At 47.3% G+C, this 24,515-nt stretch overlaps 1 protein-coding gene across 6 annotated transcripts; it reads right to left on the bottom strand.

Moving 5' to 3' along the window:
- Positions 1 to 5,462: 5,462 nt before the first annotated feature.
- Positions 5,463 to 21,148, bottom strand: rab11fip2 (RAB11 family interacting protein 2 (class I)). Of its 6 annotated transcripts, none has more exons than XM_078932478.1 (7): positions 21,008 to 21,148; positions 20,149 to 20,220; positions 19,657 to 20,057; positions 12,371 to 12,777; positions 11,596 to 11,923; positions 11,150 to 11,228; positions 5,463 to 8,260 (listed from the first exon to the last, which is right to left on the bottom strand). In XM_078932478.1, the coding sequence occupies exons 3-7, from the start codon at positions 20,007 to 20,009 to the stop codon at positions 8,036 to 8,038; spliced, it is 1,392 nt and encodes a 463-aa protein (XP_078788604.1). In that variant the 5' UTR covers positions 20,010 to 20,057; positions 20,149 to 20,220; positions 21,008 to 21,148; the 3' UTR covers positions 5,463 to 8,035. The 6 variants fall into 6 exon arrangements, with proteins under 6 accessions (XP_078788604.1, XP_078788603.1, XP_011483089.1 ...); XM_078932477.1 differs by having other exon boundaries at positions 20,949 to 21,126; XM_011484787.4 differs by having other exon boundaries at positions 19,657 to 20,220.
- Positions 21,149 to 24,515: the final 3,367 nt, after the last annotated feature.

Here is a 24,515-nt window from a genome sequence, read left to right as displayed (position 1 = left end):
TGTTCTTCTTCTTTTACGGTGAAACAGGCTGCATCCATCCTCTCAACGTCTGGATTTATGGTCTGGTAATTCCCCGCTGGAGTCGTTTGGATGGTACATCTGCAGCTTAGCAGCATTCCAGCAGAGCTCTCCTGTGCTGAGGAGTCTGGAGATGACTGACTGATTGATTGTATTACTCCAGTTTTAGCATGGCTTAACTGAGCAATAGGAAAAATGTTCTAATAGCATCTATCCAAACAGTCTGCTTCTGGTTTATGCGGCTGATTCCTTTTTTAAATCAGAAACCAGTCCTCCTGCAGCCTTCAGACACGTCTGGGTTTGCAGGGGTCATCTCCAACATACTGTATGTAAATGAGTGCACCCCCTTTAAGAATTTAATCAGGAGTTCAGAAGACATCATCGGTATGAAAATGGAAACTTCTCCAAACGTTCAACAAGGTTGAGTTTTATTGAGCACTGGTTTAACTCCATAACCTGAGACTAAGGTTACTGATCTAACTACTACAATGATTGGATGCTCCAAATATCCTCCTTTGTGAATTATTCTGGCTGCTGGGTTTTGTCATAATTGCTTTAATGAAGATTCATTGGTATTATTTCATTGCAGTAGTTCAGGTTGGGAAGCAGCTGTATAAGCTACATATGGAGGGAAATGGTTTTCCAAGAAAGTTTAGCATCAATTGTTAGTCCTGAAAACATATTTTCTTCTACTTTTTCAATTGTTCAAAAACATTTTTCTATTTTTACAAAAAATTATGGCTTCAGTTTTATTTACATTTAATGATATTTTATAGCTATCCAACATTTTTTTAAATATCAAGTTTATTTTTGATAGTGTTTATAAGATTATTATAATTATGATCACTGTAAAATATTTCAGTGTCCTCTTCAAATAATACAAACTTGAACAATGTAGATACATGAAATAAATGACTAATGTACATGTTAAACTATTTTGGTCTTACTACAGAGCCCTGAGGGACACCACAAGTAATGTCCAGTCTAGTAGCAACATATTGCCCAGAGTTAATGCGTATTCTTTCTGTGACATGGCGGTCATCCATTTCAGTGTCACTGCTCCGATTCCATACCGTTCAGGTTTACTGAGCAGAATTTTATGGTTTACCGTATTAAATGCTTTTCTAAGGTCAATCAATATACCAGCTGCATGATTATTTTATTATTTTAATCTTTTGTGATTTCTTCAACAGCATCAATAACAAGCATTGATTATTATTGGATGTTTATCAGTGAACTTTTCTAATGCATCATAAACAACCTTTCAGGTTTTTTTAGAGAATTGTGGAGGTAATAAAATTGGTCTATAGGTTGTATACTTACTTATATAACCTTCACTATTTTCATTTTACTGTTTGAAATGATATAATACAAATATGGGCTATAGGTTCTGAAATATGTGTTGAACGGATGTCGTGTGGTTGTGTTTGTGGTGTTTATGGATCAGTCCTGATCCATAAATGTCCCAGTCCCTGAAAAGAAGAGCTAAAGGGTCGGCGAGGATTGGGGATGGTGGTCATCAGCTGAATGCACAGACATAATGTGGTTATGCGACATAAAAGTTCAATCTCTGTCAAACTGAAATGTTTGGAATGGAACATTGGAATGGAAACTGTGCGTTTGCTGACAGGCGAGTGATCTGCAGGGAAACTGGTTTCCATGTCCCGGTCTGAATGGTCCTGAACAGGATCAACACATGTATACTTACTTATTAAGGCAACATGGCCGCCCTACAAGTCATCAGCCGTGTCCGTCACTTCAGCCTGTTGTGTGTCTTTGTGAACTGGACACCAGGCGCGTGGCGGCTCTCAAAGGAGGACAATGACACAAACACAAAGCACAGCAGCCCGTTTGACACCTGATTTAGCGCCAGCGTCCCCCCTCACAGCCTCCAACAAAGAGGTGAGTCTGACCCCCCTGGGAGATGGGGAGGATCCCTCTGACATCTGGCCCCCGACCGCCCCACCAGTCCCAAACAGGTCTGTCTTCTCCCTAAAACACCTCATCCATCTGCTGAATTCACGCCATCCTGCATGAATCCGGCGGCGCGTCCGTGAACAGACGCGTGCGGGGTGACACTGATCCCCGTCTCCACGCCCATCCATATTTAAAGGCCTGAGCAGGTAACCTGTGTGTGGCCCCTTCATGGCACGCTTGGGCCATCCTGTGCCCGCTCGGCTTTCCACGACATGTTTGTCTAATATTTCCTCACATTACAGCAATTTGAGATAAAGCTGCAAGTGCTGATGGGCAAGAAACCACGAGGCACTCGGGTGACACGTGCCTCCGCCGTGCAGGACACCTGATCTGTTGATGAATGTGTAAAGATGACAATGAGTATGCCAATTAACTTATGAGTACAACAGGTGACACCTGCATGAAGCCCAATTACAGGTGTTTGTATTCAGTGTCTGTCAGGGCTTTGGAGCAGCGGATCAGGAAGAAGTCTGAGCCCTTCAGAAGCTCATGAGATGAAACATTTGAGCTTCTCCTCTGCAGGATTTCTGCAGACACCTGGAGGACCGTGAGATTTTTGCATCTTCAAGGGTCCATCAGGACTTTTCCAGCTCGTTTGTAAAAGAACCTAGAATGTGGAGACGTTCTGGTTTCACGTTGAACGAGGCACCAAAAGAAGGAAAGGGACTTGTTTAAAAATTATCTTTTAGAAAGACTCGTTTAAAAATGCTCGTTTAGAAAGACTCGTTTAGAAAGACTCGTTTAAAAAGACTCGTTTAAAAATAAGCTTTTAGAAAGACTCGTTTAAAAATGCTCGTTTAGAAAGACTCGTTTAGACAGACTCGTTTAAAAAGACTTGTTTTAAAATAAGCTTTTAGAAAGACTCGTTTAAAAATGCTCGTTTAGAAAGACTCGTTTAGAAAGACTCGTTTATAAAGACTCGTTTAAAAATGCTCCTTTACATAGACTTATTTAGAAAGACTTGTTTAAAAATGCTCGTTTAAAAAGACTCGTTTAGAAAGACTCGTTTAGAAAGACTCGTTTATAAAGACTTGTTTAAAAGGACTTGTTAGAAAGACTCGATTAGAAAGACTCATTTAGAAAGACTCGTTAGGAAGACTCATTTAGAAAGACTAGTTAGGAAGACTCATTTAGAAAGACTCGTTAGGAAGACTCATTTAGAAAGACTCGTTAGGAAGACTCATTTAGAAAGACTCGTTTAGAAAGACTCGTTTAGGAAGACTTATTTAGAAAGACTCATTTAGAAAGACTTGTTTAGAAGGACTTGTTAGAAAGACTCGTTAGGAAGACTCATTTAGAAAGACTCGTTTAGAAAGACTCATTAGAAAGACTTATTTAGAAGGACTTGTTAGAAAGACTCGTTAGGAAGTCTCATTTAGAAAGACTCGTTAGGAAGACTCATTTAGAAAGACTCGTTAGGAAGACTCATTTAGAAAGACTCGTTAGGAAGACTCATTTAGAAAGACTCGTTTAGAAAGACTCGTTTAGGAAGACTTATTTAGAAAGACTCATTTAGAAAGACTTGTTTAGAAGGACTTGTTAGAAAGACTCGTTAGGAAGTCTCATTTAGAAAGACTCGTTTAGGAAGACTCATATAGAAAGACTCGTTAGGGAGACTCGTTAGAAAGACTCGTTCAGCTGCCAGAGACATGAGGAGCTTTTTTATTTCATTGGACGTTTTGCTTGTTTTGAGACAGACTGCAGTTTTTTTGGGCTTTACCGTCTTTGACCTCTTGACCTCCAACAACACAGACAAAGTTTTTTTTACAGTAACTTTATTGAAAAACGGTGAAGTTCGGTGTGTGAGACTCCGCCCACAGAGACACAAGAACAGAGCTGAATTTATCTAGAACTTATGAGAAGTTTCACATGGAAAGTGGCGACAGGAAGGCAGACGTCTTTCTGCAGGTCTTTACACAGAAATATTCAAAACAGCAACTTAAACAAGTTTCCTGCAGCCCCATAGATTTGTACCACGTGCACGCTCACACACACGCTCACAGACACGCGCGACGGCCTCTGTTGACAGACGTGAAGACACGTGTTAACCAGCAAACATACGATTCACACAACAGGACCGAGCAGAGGTTTGACAGAAAGACCAGATCCAGAACACCTCAGGGTCACAGCCGTCCTGCAGGGAGGATGCAGAAACGTTCAGTGGATGTCCAGTCTGCAGTTCTAGTGTGTCTACAGTCTAGGTTCATTTAGTGGATGTCCAGTCTGCAGTTCTAGTGTGTCTACAGTCTACGTTCATTCAGTGGATGTCCAGTCTGCAGTTCTAGTGTGTCTACAGTCTACGTTCATTCAGTGGATGTCCCGTCTGCAGTTCTAGTGTGTCTACAGTCTACGTTCATTCAGTGGATGTCCAGTCTGCAGTTCTAGTGTGTCTACAGTCTACGTTCATTCAGTGGATGTCCCGTCTGCAGTTCTAGTTTGTCTACAGTCTATGTTCATTCAGTGGATGTCCAGTCTGCAGTTCTAGTTTGTCTACAGTCTACGTTCATTCAGTGGATGTCCAGTCTGCAGTTCTAGTGTGTCTACAGTCTACGTTCATTCAGTGGATGTCCAGTCTGCAGTTCTAGTGTGTCTACAGTCTACGTTCATTCAGTGGATGTCCAGTCTGCAGTTCTAGTGTGTCTACAGTCTACGTTCATTCAGTGGATGTCCAGTCTGCAGTTCTAGTGTGTCTACAGTCTATGTTCATTCAGTGGATGTCCCGTCTGCAGTTCTAGTGTGTCTACAGTCTACGTCCATTCAGTGGATGTCCAGTCTGCAGTTCTAGTGTGTCTACAGTCTACGTTCATTCAGTGGATGTCCAGTCTGCAGTTCTAGTGTGTCTACAGTCTACGTTCATTCAGTGGATGTCCCGTCTGCAGTTCTAGTGTGTCTACAGTCTACGTTCATTCAGTGGATGTCCCGTCTGCAGTTCTAGTGTGTCTACAGTCTACGTCCATTCAGTGGATGTCCCGTCTGCAGTTCTAGTGTGTCTAGAGTCTACGTCCATTCAGAGCAGGCCTCTCCATCTGCTTTAGTCTGTAGAGTCAGTGGAGCTTTGCTCACTGGATCCTCTCTAAACAGTCATCATTTCCTTCAAAGCTGCCACATTACTCGTCCCGTCAGAGGATTTAGCGTCTGGCAGCCGGATGTGGCCCGTGGCGAGAAGCGCCGCCGCATCAGTGAGAGGCTCTGGCTTTTGTCTTGTGTGAAAGCTTCGGCGCAGGCGTCTTCATCAAGGGGGAAAGAAAAGCCCTCCACACATTTAGTCTGCAGGAATGAGACGAACCTCTGATGTGTAACCAGATCTATACAAACTGGAATGATGAGGAGCTCAGGCGACTCCCCTGCGTGCGCTCAGAGCCTTCCACATGCAGCCATTACTACCTCTGACACACGTGACGCACAGAGAAACCCTCATTATTCCAGCGGGTTTGTTCGCCGTCCATCAATGAGATGCCAGAGAAAGATGGGAGGACGCTTTTCATTTAGATTATGCTTTTACACAGACATCCGCTAAACAGCAAGAAATTATGTCAAGCATCAAGCAAATGACTCAGTCAGGCCAAATGACAGGCAAAATACCCCCCCCCCCACACACACACACACCCATGATGCATCTGAACAAAACAACCTCTGGGTTCATCAGTGTTTCTTAGTGTTTGTCATTCATGTAGAGCAGTGCAGCTCTGGGACGGGTTGCAGTCAGTACATTGACGGCTGCAGCACCGACTGCATTGACGGCTGCAGCACCGACTGCATTGACGGCTGCAGCACCGACTGCATTGACGGCTGCAGCACCGACTGCATTGACGGCTGCAGCACCGACTGCATTGACGGCTGCAGCACCGACTGCATTGACGGCTGCAGCACCGACTGCATTGACGGCTGCAGCACCGACTGCATTGACGGCTGCAGCACCGACTGCATTGACGGCTGCGATGAACCCCATGAAACATCTGCATTCACGTCGTCAACAGGTTACTAACTGGAAGACATTAGTCATTTTCAGAGCTTTAACAGGAACCTTGAAAGTGGAACAGCCTCTGCAATGTAAAGATCTAAGGATGAGAAATACTCCTGCAGAAAAACTACAAACTAGCAAACTTTCTGTATAACACAATTAAACGTTCATGAACCGTGAAAACCAGAGACCCAGGTGGGTGAAAACACCTGAAACTGGTGTGAGAAGGCATTCAGTGCAAAGCTTTTCACCACATCAGTCAACCCTTTTTGGCGTCTATGGTTGAACAGATGTGTGTTTGTTCGGCCCGGTTCTGGTCCAAAGGGGGCACAAGGAGACAATAGTTTCAACAGTGTCGTCATGTCGGTGATGTCCACAGACGGTGCAGATACATTCAGTGAGGAGGAGGGTTTTCCCTGCAGGTTTATGGTCTCGTCCGGCCCCTCTATGACACAGATGAGTGGAACATTATTGTAACCATGACACTTATGTCAGACACAGACCAAGCTGCCATCTGGTGAAGAGTCTTCCTTTGTCTGTAAACTCGGTATTCCACCGCAGAGCTTCCAGTCCTTCCCACTGATCACCACAGACGGAGGGTTTTAAAGGTTGAGGAAACATGACGTTCCCGTGTCCATCAAGGCTTTTACAGACATTCATCCAGTGTCTTTACAGCTCAGTCAGCCAGAACAGCTAACTACCTAAATATGAAGGAAAGGTCTTAGAAAACATGGAGGCCCACATCGCACCAGCATTAGTGTAGAGACTGAACCGGTATGAACCGGTGTAAGACCAGGTGGACCTGGTTTGAGCTCTGCAGGCGTGACCCGACACCGCCATCCGCAGCTTTATTAAATACTGATGAAAACACAGCGAAGCAGAAGTTCAGTGGAGTTCGTCTCTCACAGCTTTCTGGAATGGACTTTTTAAAGTCCCAACTATGAAGGCGGAGAGGAATGGAATACAGTAGTGTTTCACGTACCCGACAACTAAAACCTTCCTAAATAAAGATTGTGCAGCAAACATCCACACCAGTCTGGAAGGACGGCGCCGGCCGCTTGATGGCTAAAGGCCGCCATCCAGACCAACATCATGAGATGAGGCCGACTCGACGCTCAGGTCCACATGTAAACAGTACCAGCAGAATGAAGCATTATTGCACTTAATGAGACGTTTCCTCCAGCAGAGACCTGCGCTCCACCTCTCCAGAACTACAGGAAGCAAAAATCTACCACTGATGACCAAAACAAAGGAAGGACTTGAGCTGATGTCCAGTCTCCCCCACTAGGAACCTGGACTGACTCGGTCCACACGAGTCTCATGAAGGAGAAGGGCTGAAAACGTGGCCTTCAGGCGGAAAACCCCCCAACAAGAACTGGATTGTAAACAAAAAACTAAAGCTTGATCTTCTTTGAGCAAATGTCAGCACCAGAGCAGCTGGAAAACATGAACCTGGTAAGATTTGTAAAAACACAAAAACAACATTCAGAAACAAACAACGAACGTTTGCTGAGACACAAAGCGCTCTTCTACCGGACAACCAGACCGCCGGGTTCACTGTCCGTACCACTTCTCAGTGAGGTTCCTCCATCGAGGAAACATCTGCTCTTCATAGTCCGAGTGTCAATGAGCACCTGAAGCAAGCCCACATCATGACACTCCCCTTGCAGGCTGTACAGAACTCCCTGAGCAGGAACATTTCCCCTCAATGACTCACAAAGTTCCAGTGCTCACACCTCCAAGTGTTTTTACAGCCAGTTTCTCTGCAGAAAAATGTCCCATCATGCTGCCGTTTAATACTGTCATAGATGTTCTTACCATGATAACAGGCGTATCATTAGGTCAAATCGATTTCTCATTTGAAATGAAACCTTAGATGGTCCGACTAAGGAGTTAGCTAAAGGCTGTTCCTGCACCATAAATGCAGAGTAACTCGTGGAATCATACAAAAGAGGTACAGGAAGAATGGAAGATTTAGAAAACCCAACATTTTGAGAAAAAAGGTAAAAAAGAAAAAGACACCCATTTCGTAAAATTCAACCATTTCAGGTTTTCAGACGCTCCTCTGCTTCCTCCTCCCTACTTCTTAGAAAGTTTCCCCGCCTTCCTTTTGGGCTCGTAGGGCGTCCGTAAAATGCTTGGCGTTTCCTCCATGACACGGACCAGGAGGTTGTCGATGTAGTCCTCCAGCTCCCTGATGTGTGCGTCCTTCTTTCTCACCACCTCTTTCTGCTTGATGAGCTCCTGCACCACCTCCTCAAAGGACAGGCTGCTGTAGGCCTCGGCGCGGCCCTGCGTCACCACCTCCAACACCAAAACAGTCGCATTTAGCCGCAGAACATTCCTGCTTCAGTTTGCAGAGTTGATGAGTAAAACAGGGAAAGCATTTCTCACAGGCTGAGCAGGAATGAACAGAATCAAGAGGAATGACGGGCCTTCTTGTTCGCTCGTTAGACCAATTAAACAGAACAGACTAATTAGGTGTGTTGGCCCAAAATGTCAAGTGTTTGTCTGCTGTTCTGCGTTTCTAATGAAGGCTAATTGAGAGCTGCTGGGATGTGGCTGCTCGTCAGTGTCAGACGGTATTTTCTCAAACTGTCAGCGTCACTCCAAGAGAATTAGGAGGTTGGCTGTCTAATGAGACTGAACTGTGACCCTGCAAAACAAAGCAGCATAATGAGACACCTCTTCCTCCTTCACACAGGATCTGCATGTGGCCCCACTGTTGAGATTTCACAGGCAAAAGGGGGATCTGGTCTGAGGGGAAATGCCAGGCCGCCTTTTTCTAAAATGAAAGGTCCGGCTAATAAACCCCGCTACAAGGATGCAGCTCAAGCCCCGCTTTGCTCTTTGAGGACAATCTGTTTGGACGGAGCGGCGTGGCACGGTGTGCGCAGATCATATTGCGCTGGTATGAGAGGAACTGTAATCGTTTTTAATGAGGGAGCACTTTATCGCTTTAGCGCCGGGCGTCCTCCCCCAGACGGATAGAGCTGCAAAAGCCTTCACCTTCTTTAAAATACCACACTTATCAGCTTCCACTCCCGTGCACCGCTCAGGCCTCCGCCGCTGCAGAAAGACAATGGCCGGCTTGGAGCTGGACTTCTTATCGCCTCCCTCACCACTACTGGGGCTACTGTGGGGCCACACAGACCCACTCCGAATATTGGCCACAGATTAAATGTCCGGCATTAGCGGGAAGACGCTGCACACCTGAGAGAGGTGGATGTTGTTTTACGTGCCAGCGTGTGAGCGTACCCTCTCCTCCTGTTTCACAGCGGCGCACAGCCACTGCATGATAATGTGCAGCTGCTGACAAAGGCCTGGAAACGGCCGTGAACTGGCAAAGTAATGATGACCATTTTTCTGCCATCAGTAGTGAGAAGAAGATAAGGCCCACACTTGGCATTCTCCAGTTGTGTCATTACAGTTTCTAATGAGCTCAGCTCTGTGAATCTAAAAGCTCAATCCTTTGAAATCTCTCACTGCCCCCCCACTGCATGTGGTTAATTAGGGCCTTGAAGCAGAGGAAATGGGAGCTGCCATTTCTGGAAGGCACACAGCGGCGTGCAGGGCCACATGTGTGGACACGGACAACCCTCAACACCCACGAGGAGAGGTGAGGAAAGCCATTATCACCACCCTCCTCCTCATTTAAGCCTCACTTTAGCTGCTGCCCCCCCCATGAGCGCCGCCGCTGAAACAGGCCGGACTTTCTAAAGGAGAAAAGAACAGAACTGAAACCTAACAACTGTTAGAAGTACAAATACAGCACTTCTGTAGTCAGAGAGGATCAGAACCAAACCAACCCAGAGCCACGAGCACAGAACAGACATGTGACTGCACTGTAGGTTCTGTCGGGTCGGGCCTGACGGACAGGAGCACAGAACAGACATGTGACTGCACTGAAGGTTCTGTCGGGTCGGGCCTGACGGACAGGAGCACAGAACAGACATGTGACTGCACTGAAGGTTCTGTCGGGTCGGGCCTGACGGACAGGAGCACAGAACAGACATGTGACTGCACTGTAGGTTCTGCCGGGTCGGGCCTGACGGACAGGAGCACAGAACAGACATGTAACTGCACTGAAGGTTCTGTCGGGTCGGGCCTGACGGACAGGAGCACAGAACAGACATGTGACTGCACTGAAGGTTCTGTCGGGTCGGGCCTGACGGACAGGAGCACAGAACAGACATGTGACTGCACTGTAGGTTCTGCCGGGTCGGGCCTGACGGACAGGAGCACAGAACAGACATGTAACTGCACTGAAGGTTCTGTCGGGTCGGGCCTGACGGACAGGAGCACAGAACAGACATGTGACTGCACTGTAGGTTCTGCCGGGTCGGGCCTGACGGACAGGAGCACAGAACAGACATGTGACTGCACTGTAGGTTCTGCCGGGTCGGGCCTGACGGACACAAGCACAGAACAGACATGTGACTGCACTGAAGGTTCTGTCGGGTCGGGCCTGACGGACACGAGCACAGAACAGACATGTGACTGCACTGAAGGTTCTGTCGGGTCGGGCCTGACGGACACGAGCACAGAACAGACATGTGACTGCACTGTAGGTTCTGCCGGGTCGGGCCTGACGGACAGGAGCACAGAACAGACATGTGACTGCACTGTAGGTTCTGTCGGGTCAGGCCTGACGGACAGGAGCACAGAACAGACATGTAACTGCACTGAAGGTTCTGTCGGGTCGGGCCTGACGGACAGGAGCACAGAACAGACATGTGACTGCACTGAAGGTTCTGTCGGGTCGGGCCTGACGGACAGGAGCACAGAACAGACATGTAACTGCACTGAAGGTTCTGTCGGGTCGGGCCTGACGGACAGGAGCACAGAACAGACATGTGACTGCACTGAAGGTTCTGTCGGGTCGGGCCTGACGGACAGGAGCACAGAACAGACATGTGACTGCACTGTAGGTTCTGCCGGGTCGGGCCTGACGGACAGGAGCACAGAACAGACATGTGACTGCACTGTAGGTTCTGCCGGGTCGGGAGCAGCTGCTAATGAGCTGAAGGCTGCATCATGTGAAGGTCTACAGACCAGCAGACAGACGGACGGCTCCGTTTGGAAAAACCTCCACCAGAAAAAACTAAATGATGAAATGAACAACAATGAATCCTCCACATGCAGTTACCAGAGATATTTAGATATTTGTATCACGTCTTTGGAGTTTCTTACATGTTTGGTGTTGAAAATGTCTTTTTTCTTCTTCTTCAGGCCCAAAGAAACGTCGTCACTTCCTGTCTGCCTCTTCTCGCTTTGAATCAAGCAGATGAAACCGGTGAGCAGGAGAACACAGCGAGGCTCTGCAGTAAAACCTCACTGATGCAGTTCACAGGTAAAGATGCTTTATGCTGTTAAAAATCCAACCTTTCTGACAGTGATGCAGATTACAAATGACCACGGTGCTTCTGCACAGACGGAGCTGCAGATGCTGGACTGGTGTCGTCAGAGATTAGTGGTTAATTGGGGGGTCTATCTCAGTAGACAATCTCATTACTGAAGCTCTGAGGCTTCTGTTATCAAGCCCTCTAAAGAGCTGCTAATGACACCTTCCACTGACAAACCACAGACGAGCCGCAGAGCTTCGCTCGGAAACACAAGAGCACATCTGGAGAAGGTACCTGGATTTGTAGTTGGATATAAACGGGTTGGTGTCTGCTTGAAGATCTTCACTGAAGGGGTTGGGAGAACGCAGATCTCCAGAGCTCCCTGAACGCCCCCCGCTGCCGGTTTTGCGGCCTTCCTTCTTTCCGGTGACGCGTTCCAGCAGGCTTACTTTCTCCTTCTTCTCTTTCCGCTCGCCCTCAAACGGGTTTCGGTTGCGTGGCAGCGTGGCGTATTTCTGCGGCAGGGCGTCGCTGATGTGGCTGAAAGGGTCACCGTGGGCCTGGTCTTCCTGGTATCCCGGCACCTCGCTCTGGGAGCGCCTGTGAGGGCCTCCGGGGCATCCTGGGGGAGGAGCAAATACATGAGGTTGATGATGCGTGTTCCATCTGCCAGAACCCCACGCAGTCATAAAGACCTGCTTTGAACTGCCACTGGTGACGTGTTCTGAGTGGGTCAGCAGGGAAACACTGAGTGTGGTTGAACCAGAAATGGGTCTGGACACCCCGTTACTGTGACTGCTGTGCTAAGCTAACAGTAGAAGTAACCATCTGGGCTTTTTGAGTCAACTGCAAACAGGTGACCAGGTGAGATCCGGCGTGCTGGCGACTGTCAGACAGGTGTGGACCGGTCTCATCCTGGGTGAACATCAGAACTCTTCCGTCTGATTGGACTGAAGAGTCGGTTTACTAAGCTAGCTGGGTGGAGATGCTGATCATTCAGAAGAAGCATCCTCTCTGTGAAGAACTTAGCAAAGCTGACCCAAACTTTGACTGAGCATTAGGAGCTTACCGCTTTCTTCGATGGAGTTCATGGAGTCCAGTTTAGGCCGGAAGTGCGTCCCGATCAGATCTGACATGGAGTGGGCCGCTGAGAGTTTGTGGACTCCAGAAAGCAGAGGTCTCTTGACCTTTGTGTCCGTCTGGGGTTGGGGTTCTGGGGGGACGGACTGGCCGCTGGGCTCCGGTTCACAGGCATCAGAGTGAGGCAGGACGGCGGATGAGGTGTCGCTGAAGCCGCTGTCGTGTTTGCGGTTCTTCATTTTGTCCTTGAGCTTGGAGAACGGGGAGCGGGGCTTCTCCTTCATGGAGAGGTCAAACATGCTGGCCGTCATGTTGTTCCTCATGAACTGAACGCAGACTTCAATGCGCCCTCGCTCCTTCTGCTTCTTCCCGGGTTTGGACTCCAGCGAGTACCAGCTGAACACACAGAACAGAAACTCACTGTGATGCGCTTCAATCCCAACGGACAGAGGAAAAACAAACATTGATCTTTAATTGATTAAGTAGAATATGAACAAATCTGAACAGAACTTGATTGAAACAGGCAATTAAAGCTGTGAATGAACCCAGAAGAGACGAGCGCTCTCCCTGTTGCTCAATGGGAACGACTGAAAAGACTCATTTGAACGGACTAATCCGGCGCCACACACAAACGAACGCCGACGCCTAAATCCTCTGAACTTTCTGACACAAATGAGAGCAGCATTTATCACTCAAAGGATAAACATTATTCTTTGAAAACTGAGGATAAGAAATAGGCTGTTGGAGAATAATAAAGACCATTTCAGGCTCTTTTTGGCTCCTATTTATTTAACCCCCCCCCTCAATGCTTCAACCAGAAGTAATGGGATTTATGCCTTTGCTGTGAGGGAAAAACGTGGCATTTGCACAAATCTGGCCTTTGTTCAGAAATGCAATGACAAGCTAGTGTGAAAGTGAAAAAGCCAAAACAACAGTTCATACATGCTAATGTGGCTGTGACCAGTAGAAAGCAGTAGAAAGCAGTAGAAAGCATGCAAGGAGAGAGTCGCCCTGCATTTGGTCCCATGATGGACGGTCATTACTTTGATCAGGGTTTGCCTCCCCCTGAAAGAGCAGCTTCAGGAAAGCGTCATTAGCTCTGAAAACACAGCGCCTCATCCTGTAAACCATCCCACAAATAACCCAACAGCCCAGTTATGAAAGGCCTTGATAGGTTCAATTCCCAGGCTTGGAGCTGCGCTCAGCTGATCAGCAGCCACAGCATGCCACAGCCGCGGCGTCGAGGCTGAACCCCGTGTGTCTCAAGGCCAAGATAACCCTCCCTCCTGTGCCTGGAAGCAGGATTCTCCCAGCCGGGCCAACACCGCTGGGAAAGTCCTCACAATCAACAAACGCAGGTGTGTGGTGATTACAGGCTGCCAACCCAGATATCAAGACGGGCCTTCCTCCTCAGAAACACTGTGGACGGGCCAACGCGGGTTTGGTAACAGCGCCGAGGGTCCCGGCATCACTGTCAGGCCTGGCAGCAGCGGCAGCTTAGGGCAAAAGGCATTGTGTTTGTGCCCCCCGTAATAGAGCCTCTACTGAGGGGGAGGAGCCTCCGCTCAGACGCACAAACCACAGATGACAGACTGGGATTAGAGCTGTGACGGTGTGGGATTTTTGATCACCGCAGTGATGAACCAGCAGGGGGCGCGGTGTCGCGGTTAACACTTTGTCACCTTTCTGGTAGCCATGAAGCCTGACACCCGTGATGAACGTGGGGCAGGAGGCTCCACCTTTGTTTATACAGACATGTAACTTTACGCTGCACAAAATAGTTCCCAAACCAAACATTAGAGGTGTGTATTGGCAGGAGTCTGGCGGTACAATACGTATCCCGATATTTTACCAAAACGTGTTTTCTTTCTTCTTTTTTTTTTTTAAATATGACTTTGAAAAAACTCTACCTGAATTTAAATGTCTTCCACTGTAATAAAATGGTCAAATTCAGTTTATTTAATGATCATAATGTTAAGCACTGCAACTGTATCTCATATACAAGTTGCCTTTGCCAAAGCAAATTCACAGTGATTTTATTTAAAGTTATAATAGAATAGGGAACAGTCAACATTGTCTGATTTCCACAACAAAATATTTTTCAGTATAAGACAAAACAAAGAATGAATGAGCCTTAACAAATAAGTTTCTATTGAGGAAATAAAATGCTGTTTATTTTCAACAATGAAACTTCTCCAGTACTTTAAACGGTTCAGGAGCCTGAATGGTGCTTCAAAAATGGAGGGTGGGGGTGGGGGGCAGATTCTTTCCAGAAACAATAAAGTGTGATGATGTAGCTGCATTACAGAATGAAGGAAAGTTGCTTTAATGTGGCAAAGAGGCTTTGTTTACATGTCAATCTGCCTCTGCTGCACCGTTGCAGCCACGCTTTTCACACACGGAAGTAAGCTAACGCTGATCGCCACGATGTCGGCCTTTTTCAGAGCATTGTAAACATCCCTCCGATCCATCAGGTCGCTAAGCTAGAAACTATTACTGGGACGTTCTGCAGAACTTTGGCCCGCTTTGCCACTTTTGCCGATAGCATTTTAGCTAAGCACATTAGCCTATTAGCCACTTTTATCTGAGCCGCTAAAAAGCAGAGAAAGCCACATTTTTCTATGTTACTGGCAGCAACATGGCTCAGAGTTTCGGTTTGGTATCCATTTCAAGTATAAACTAAATAGTTCATGTCTCATAACAACAGAACAAGCTGCCTCTGGCTGCAGTCTTCCTGTTGTCTTGTGCAGAGTAGAGCTGCTCAAAGAAGCTCCATGTTCTCTGCTGCCAACTAGAGGTCGGAGGGTGAAGTGGACAACAAGAGTCAGACGCTGAAGGACGCTCAGAAATAATTAAATAAATATCGATCTGGCAGCATTTTGAATCGATACGAGTATCGCCAAATGAACTATTGGGATATTTTGCCGAATCCATTTTTCCTTTTACACCCCTACAAAACATGTAGTGATATTCATCCAAATCTAACAGTGCGCGTTCATGTTTGGTGTGACAACATGCCGCACTCAAGAACGCACGCAGCTTGTAATGGAAATGAATACAATGAAAATTAATAATTAGAACTCAGTAAATTTGTCGTATTTCCTCGCGAGACGGAAACTTCGCGTGCGCGTGTGTGTGTGAGTAGAGGGAGCACGCTGTGTGCAACATAGAGGTAGTGGGAGCCGTGCGCCGACAAGAGGGAGTGACGGGCGCGGTGCAGGGAGTGAAGGAGAGAACAGTCTGACAGAAAAAAAGTAAGTCTGAACACAGGACTAGCAGAAAAAGTAAATTATCAGCAAAGATGAATGTGTTTATTATAGTTCCAATCACGCACCATATGCAGAACTTTAAAAAAAAAAAAACTTTCAAAAACGAAAAGCGATGCGGTTATCCTCACACCCCTAACTGGGATTCTGCTGATGAATTTTGCACCATAGATCCAGGCCCAGGAACCCTAGAACCAGGCCCAGGAATAACGGAACCAGGCCCAGAAACAGTAGAACCAGGCCAAGGAACCGTAGAACAATGCCCAGTAAAATGGAGCCAAGCCCAGGAACCAGAGAACCTAGAAAAATGCCCAGGAATCCTAGAACCAGGCCCAGGAACCATTGAACAGCCCCAGGAACTGTAGAACCAGGCCCAGGAACCCTAAAACAAGGCCCAGGAATAACGGAACCAGGCCTAGAAACAGTAGAACCAGGCCCAGGAACCCTAGAACTAGGCCCAGGAACCGTAGAATCAGGCCCAGGAACTGTAGAACCAGGCCCAGGAACCATAGAACCAGGCCCAGGAACAGTAGAACAAGGCCCAGGATTAACGGAACCAGGCCCAGAAACAGTAGAACCAGGCCAAGGAACCGTAGAACAATGCCCAGTAAAATGGAGCCAATCCCAGGAACCAGAAAACCTAGAAAAATGCCCAGGAATCCTAGAACCAGAGCCCAGGAACCATTGAACAGCCACCAGGAACTGTAGAACCAGGCCCAGGAACCATTGAACAGCCCCAGGAACTGTAGAACCAGGCCTAGGAACCCTAGAACAAGGCCCAGGAATAACGGAACCAGGCCTAGAAACCGTAGAACCAGGCCCAGGAACCCTAGAACAAGGCCCAGGAACCGTAGAATCAGGGCCAGGAACTGTAGAACCAGGCCCAGGAACCCTAGAACCAGGCCCAGGAACCCTAGAACCAGGCCCAGAAACAGTAGAACCAGGCCCAGGAACCGTAGAACCAGGCCCAGGAACTGTAGAACCAGGCCCAGGAACTGTAGAACCAGGCCCAGGAACTGTAGAACCAGGCCCAGGAACCATAGAACCAGGCCCAGGAACAGTAGAACAAGGCCCAGGATTAACGGAACCAGGCCCAGAAACAGTAGAACCAGGCCAAGGAACCGTAGAACAATGCCCAGTAAAATGGAGCCAATCCCAGGAACCAGAAAACCTAGAAAAATGCCCAGGAATCCTAGAACCAGAGCCCAGGAACCATTGAACAGCCCCAGGAACTGTAGAACCAGGCCTAGGAACCCTAGAACAAGGCCCAGGAATAACGGAACCAGGCCTAGAAACCGTAGAACCAGGCCCAGGAACCCTAGAACAAGGCCCAGGAACCGTAGAATCAGGGCCAGGAACTGTAGAACCAGGCCCAGGAACCCTAGAACCAGGCCCAGGAACCCTAGAACCAGGCCCAGAAACAGTAGAACCAGGCCCAGGAACCGTAGAACCAGGCCCAGGAACTGTAGAACCAGGCCCAGGAACCCTAGAACCAGGCCCAGGAACCCTAGTACCAGGCCCAGAAACAGTAGAACCAGGCCCAGGAACCCTAGAACAAGGCCCAGGAACCGTAGAATCAGGCCCAGGAACTGTAGAACCAGGCCCAAGAAACCCTAGAACAAGGCCCAGGAACCGTAGAACCAGGCCCAGGAACTGTAGAACCAGGCCCAGGAACCCTAGAACCAGGCCCAGGAATAACGGAACCAGGCCCAGAAACAGTAGAACCAGGCCCAGGAACCGTAGAACAAGGCCCAGGAACCCTAGAACAAGGCCCAGGAACCGTAGAACCAGGCCCAGGAACCCTAGAACAAGGCCCAGGAACCGTAGAACCAGGCCCAGGAACTGTAGAACCAGGCCAAGGAACCCTAGAACAAGGCCCAGGAATAACGGAACCAGGCCCAGAAACAGTAGAACCAGGCCCAGGAACCGTAGAACCAGGCCCAGGAACCCTAGAACAAGGCCCAGGAACCGTAGAACCAGGCCCAGGAACTGTAGAACCAGGCCAAGGAACCGTAGAACCAGGCCCAGGAACCTGTGAATCAAATGTTTTGAATGTGGGGTCCAGCAGGCTCCACCTATTTTTATTGAGGGATCTGATTAAGTTTAAGTTTATAACTTTGATCACAGAAAAATATCATAAAATGAGGATTATCAAGAAGATGTGAATAATCAGATCCAGAACGGTTCTTCTGACCATCAGAATGACTGAGGAACAGCTGTTTGTTTCTCTATAGACGTTTACGGGATTTTGGCTTCTTGGAGCCACTTCCTGTTTGGAACGCCAGGGGGGCGGGGCCACTCAGTCCAGTTCTCTGGTACAGCCTACTGTCAAAGGACCGACCAGTCTTAAGGCCCGTACACACCGGGACGAATATTCGCCAGGCGTTATTCGCCAGCGTTTTTCGCCACGTTTTTTGTGTTCACACCCAGGCGATTTTCGCTGACGATGAGTGGAGTGAACATGCAATTTCATTCCCTGACATTAGATGGCGCTTAATGTAAAACAGAAATACTCCTGTACACAAGGTGGCGCTGCGCAACTTTACGCTTCTTAAAGTCGCTTTTCACTCAGAAGAAGAGAGCAAATATTTACACGCTTGTCAGAATCAAACAAAGAAAACATGAATATTTCAAGCATCAGTAGCTCCAACTGGTGCTTGGTTCGGGGATATTTTAGAATGTCCGTCATTATTGCTTCGCGGCTGTGTGTAGACGCTTCTTGGCGTCTATCTTCTTCGCTGGTATGTGTGCTCAGCAAGGCAGTTTTGTGTTTGAGCGCCCCCAAGTTGTGTTTTACTGTAACTTCAGAAGCTCCAGACACGTGAGCAAAAGCGCCATTCTCATTGGTCGAGTAGATTTTGACGCGACGCGTCGGAAAAAAAAAACGAACCCAAGGCGTTTTTTTTTTTTGACGCTTTAACGCGTGGCGTTTTTTCGCGTCGGTGTGCACACTCTCGTTGGTGCCCTTTGTTTAGTCACGAGGCGTTAAACGTCGGCGAAAATCGCCGGCGAAATTCGTCCCGGTGTGAACGGGCCTTTAGGGAAACTTTTTTTTTACCTCCTGTTAGTTGTCTTTGTTTGTCAGATCTGTTTTTCCAGTGTGTTTTCCTTTGTCTGTTGTCTCACTTAAATAAATTTAAAAAGCAAATTCCTGACAGACATCAGAACTTCCTGTGAGAAGTTCCACCCAGCATCTTCTGGGCTTTGATGCTGCCGACCCAGAGGAAGTCTGCTGCCACGCAGAAACAACAACAGCAGCTGAAACAGTATGAGGAGCACTGCAGGAGCCCTGGTCCAGACGAAGCTCTGCTTCTCTGCTCAGACTCTGGGGAAGAAACTATAACTGCCCCAACATTCAAACCCTGGAGCCTTAGGCAGACACAGAATCTTCCCTTCAAGCTGCTTCTATACAGGAATGACTAACACGACACGTTTGGCCAGCTCCACTTGTTTGGGTCACCAGTTCAGCTACAAGAACATGGAAACAAAGAACGTCAAATCTCTGCTGATCCCCCAACAAAAGCAGCAGGAAGTAAGAGAAAGAAAGAGAAGGCAACCGACCGACCGACCGAGGCATCAGCTGTGACTGTCAAGGAGCCACAGAACAGCCACTGGCAGGGAGGTTTAGGGTGAGGACTACCGGCTGCTGGAAAAACTCAGTAATCTGCTTATGACTGAAATAGTTGTGAACATATTTTCCACTTCCTCCTAAACGTCTGGACATCACGCACAAGAGCTCAAACCCCAGACATATGATGAAGCAAAAACACTGATTAGAGAACCTGAACTGTAGCTTTAGAACGTTTGAATGGTTCCTTAGGACCTGACCGAGCTTCATTTAAACCGGTTTCTTCTGACACCCATTTACAAACGGGGAAAATGTTCAACTTTAGGAGGTTTCTAGTTTGAGATGTTTGGTGTGAAAAAGGAAAACATGTAAAAACTAAGAGCCTTATTTTCTGTGGAGTCAGGATGGAGCAGCAAACCCAGCTGAGACGACTGTACTCACTCGGTCTTCTTCCGTCCTTTGTTTTCAAAGATCTGGTTCAGGTTGATGAGCCTCTGACCCAGGAACTTGTCCATTCCAACCAAAGAGCGGTGCATCACTGTCAGACAGAGTGAATAGACCTCAGGATTCCCCTCCAAGAGCAGACCCGGTAATTCAAAGGAGGCTTCTTCCTTCCATATGGGGTTGACGGTCTTCTCTGCCACGGACGTGGAATACTTCTCCTTCCCCAGCTGGATGATCGTGTAGGCATCGTTGGTGCCATGCTTGCCTTTGGGCTGCAGACCGCTGGCTTGAAGAACAGTGGCTTGGACGTGGGTGGGAAACCATTTCTGAGACTGCTCCCTCAGGGACATGATCGGCACCGGTCATGAACCGCCGCAGGAACTTCTGTGGTTAGTTACCTGACAAGCAAAAGGCAGGAGACATGACTGACTGCTGCTTCTCCTCCATGCTGGTGTGGTTTGGGACTACAGTCGCTATGGCAACAAGCACCGACAGGTCCGGCAGGCTGAGCACGCCTCATCCTCTATCAATTCACTGATGTTTAAGCCACAGCTGACTCATCTGCAAAGACAGAACCAGACAGGAGAGCGTCACAATTTGCTTTCAGAAGCAGAGTGACTCATGAAGCACAGAGAACAATGCTGGACGACTGAATACTTTTTACCCAGAAGCCCTATGAAGCCTGGAGGTGGAGCTGCTTCTGAGGAGATCGGTCTCTATTCTGTAACCCTTGTGCTATCCTATGACCCCCCCTTCCATTGTGTTCTCCTACCATGACAAAGGTGGATAAAGGTGGAAAGATTTCATGTAATCCATGGACACCAGTGAAGATCACAAATCATTGAAGAAAAAAGGTTCAGAGCTCTGTCTAGTGGGTCTAGATGACCCACCTCCCAATGTTAAAGTGCCTCGTTAGGGTGGAGGACCAATGATGTCACCCGCTGATCCATGCTGTGTGATCAGCTGCTGGATGAGTCACACAGAGGATGACTGTCCTGATTAAATGTAAAGATGTTCCGGATAGAAACGACAGAGACAGAAACTCCATTAATTATCCACCACAAAAGCCTTAACGACGTCTGTCAGCACTGCGGTGCAGGAACTAATCATTTTTATTTCTGAGTATTTCTTTGTGGTCATAAATTAACATGGGAATAATAACTATCAGCCTGACATCATGACTGAGTGGGTTTGGTTTAACAGCATTAATGTTTCTTGATGACCCGTCGTTCACGTTAGCAAACTCCGGCTAGTCAGACGCACGTAAACGTCCCGCCACAGCTTCTTACCTTACGGTCATTCCCACCGGGACACCGCGGACCGTCACAACTGCCCTGCCGGTATCTACCTTAACGTTCATCCGGGGTTCGGGAGGCTCAGCCGCCGGCAGCCGTCACTTCATGTCGCTGTTTCTGGTAGCATTGCTCCTTCACTGACACAGCCTGATCCACTTCCTGTTCTGACGTCACGTCCGGTAACCCCAGCTCCAGTCACGTGATAGCGCCCCCCCCCCTTCCGGCAATTTTGTCTTCCAATTATTAATTTTCTGTGGATTATTAGATTTCTGTATTTTGTAAAAACAAAACCTTTTTGCCTGAAAAACAACAATTACATTTATTGATCAAACATTTAGTTTCAGTCATCAACATTTTTTTTCTGAGTTAAAAAGCTGATATATACGTATGGAGTCCTATACTGTTCAGAATTGAATAAATAAATATTTAATTAAATAAATAAATATGACCTCATGTAAATACAATCAACCAATAAATCTCTCATAAATATATAAAAAGATCATGAAATTTTGAAAAACCTGCACACTGATTTTAAATTAGCCATTATATTATTTAATATATTTCATTTTGCTTTAAAAACCTGTTCATTATTTTAAAACAGCATTTTAAAATATTAATTTTTAATCATGTTGAATATTATTATAATTCTACGTCTTTTTTCAGAACCTTGGATTTCAAAATCAATATTTTCCAAAGTAGCTTTTTTTTTATTTCATGTTGCTGTTTTTCACAATGGCGTATTTATTTCATAAAGAGCTTTTTCAGCAGACTGAGTCTGTCTGTCAATCAAACCAGACAAGGCGGAGACACTTTTGTGATTGGCTACTCCTTTACTCAGACATGAGCAGCAGCACCCTGACTACATCGATCGAAGATACTTCACCAAACGTGACGGCGAAATGCCCACTCCTCAACACTAGGGGGAGTATGCACCTCAACACATCCACAGTGTTACACGAAATTTGGCAGTTTTGGTTCAAAATTTGCAGATAAAAGTGGCTTTGGGCGAGTGTGCATAATTTGGGTGATTTTGTGGTCGGTTCGGCAATTTTCATCTTCTCATGAACATCTAGTAGTGGTCTAAGTTAAGGCCCGTTCACACCGGGACGAATTTCGCCTGCGATTTTTGCCGACGTTTAACGCCTCGTGACTAAACAAAGGGCACCAATGTGAGTGTGCACACCGACGCGAAAAAACACCACGCGTCAAAGCGTCAAAAAAAAAAAACGCCTCGGGTTCGTTTTTTTTTTCCGACGCGTTGCGTCGAAATCTATTCGACCAATGAGAACGGCGCTTTTGCACACGTGTCTGGAGCTTCTGAAGTTACAGTAAAACACAACTTGGGGGCGCTCAAACACAAAACTGCCTTGCTGAGCACACATACCAGCGAAGAAGATAGACGCCGAGTAGCGTCTACACTGCCGCGAAGAAATAATGACGGACATTCTAAAATATCCCCGAACCAAGCACCAGTTGGAGCTACTGGTGCTTGAAATATTCATGTTTTCTTTGTATGATTCTGACAAGCGCGTAAATATTTGCTCTCTTCTTCTGAGTGAAAATCGACTTTAAAGTTGCGCAGCGCCACCTTGTGTACAGGAGTATTTCTGTTTACATTAAGTGCCATCTAATGTCTTCTTTCTCTTTCGGCTTTTCCCATCAGGGGTCGCCACAGCGAATCATCCTTTTCCACCTCACTCTGTCATGGACATCTTCTACCCTAACATTAGCCAACTTCATGTCCTCTGTTAAGACATCCATGTATCTCCTCTTTGGCCGTCCTCTTGCCCTCCGGCCAGGCAGCTCCATCTCCAACATCCTTCTACCAATATATCCACTATCCCTCCTCTGAACATGTCCAAACCATCTCAGTCTGGCTTCTCTGACTTTGTCGCTAACACAGGCAACATGAGCCGTCCCTCTGATGTACTCGTTCCTTATCCTGTCTAACCTGGTCACTCCTAAGGAGAACCTCAACATCTTCATCTCCGCTACCTCCATCTCAGCCTCTTGTCTCTGTCTCACTGCTACCGTCTCTAACCCATAGAGCAGAGCTGGTCTCACCACTGTCTTGTACACCTTTCCTTTGAGTCTTGCTGACACTCTTCTGTCACACAACACTCCTGACACTTTCCTCCAACCGCTCCAACCTGCCTGCACTCGCCTCTTCACCTCTTTTCCACAATCCCCATCACACTGAACTGTTGACCCCAAGTACTTAAACTCCTGCACCTTCTTCACCTCAGCCCCCTGTAACCTAACGCTTCTACCTTGGTCCCTTTCGTTCAGACACATGTATTCTGTCTTACTACGACTGACCTTCATGCCTCTTCTTTCCAGAGCAAACCTCCACCTCTCTAGCTGTTCCTCCACCTGCTCTCTACTCTCACTGCAAATTACAATGTCATCCGCAAACATCATTGTCCAGGGAGATTCCTGTCTTACCTCATCTGTCAGCCTGTCCATCAGCATAGCAAACAAAAAAGGACTCAAAGCTGATCCTTGGTGTAGTCCCACCTCCACCTTGAACTCCTCTGTCTGACCTACAGCACATCTCACCACCGTCATACTTCTCTCATACATGTCCTGAACTACTCTGACATACTTCTCTGCCACTCCAGACGACCTCATACAGTACCACAGCTCCTCCCTCGGCACCCTGTCATACGCCTTCTCTAAATCTACGAACACACAATGCAGCTCCTTCTGGCCTTCTCTGTACTTTTCCATCAACATTCTCAAAGCAAAAATGGCATCAGTGGTGCTCTTACGGGGCATGAAACCATACTGCTGCTCACAAATCTCCACCTTCTTCCTAAGCCTGGCTTCCACTACTCTTTCCCACAGCTTCATTGTGTGGCTCATCAACTTTATTCCTCTATAGTTGCTGCAGTTCTGCATGTCACCCTTGTTCTTAAAGATCGGAACCAGAACGCTTCTCCTCCATTCCTCAGGCATCTTCTCACTCTCTAAAATCCTATTGAACAACCTCGTTAGAAATTCCACTGCTGTCTCTCCTAAGCACTTCCATACCTCCACAGGTAGGTCATCAGGACCAACGGCCTTTCCGCTCTTCATCCTTTTCAGAGCCTTCCTAACCTCATCCTTTCCAATCTCTGCTACTTCCTGCTCCACAACAACCACATCTTCCTCCCTTCTTTCCCTGTCATTTTCCACGTTCATCAGCTCCTCAAAATACTCCTTCCATCTTTTCTGTACACTCTCCTGGGTTGTTAGCACCTTTCCATCTCTGTCCTTAATCACCCTTATCTGTTGCACGTCCTTCCCATCTCTGTCTCTCTGTCTGGCTAGCCTGTACAAGTCCTTCTCTCCTTCCTTTGTGTCTAACCTGTCATATAGCTCATCGTAAGCTTTCTGTTTGGCCTTTGCCACCTCTCTCTTCACTCTGCGCTGCGCTTCCTTGTACTCCTGTCTACCTTCCTCAGTCCTTTCTACATCCCACTTCTTTTTAGCCAACCTCTTCCTCTGGACGCATTCCTGTACTTCCTCATTCCACCACCAAGTCTCTTTACCGTCTTTCCTCTTTCCAGATGACACACC

The sequence above is a fragment of the Oryzias latipes genome, chromosome 15, assembly GCF_053564925.1.
Source record: "Oryzias latipes strain Hd-rR chromosome 15, Olatipes_Hd-rR_3.1".
NCBI lineage: Eukaryota > Metazoa > Chordata > Actinopteri > Beloniformes > Adrianichthyidae > Oryzias > Oryzias latipes.
Note: the sequence above shows the minus strand (reverse complement) of the source record. Positions and strands in the feature narration are given on the sequence as shown.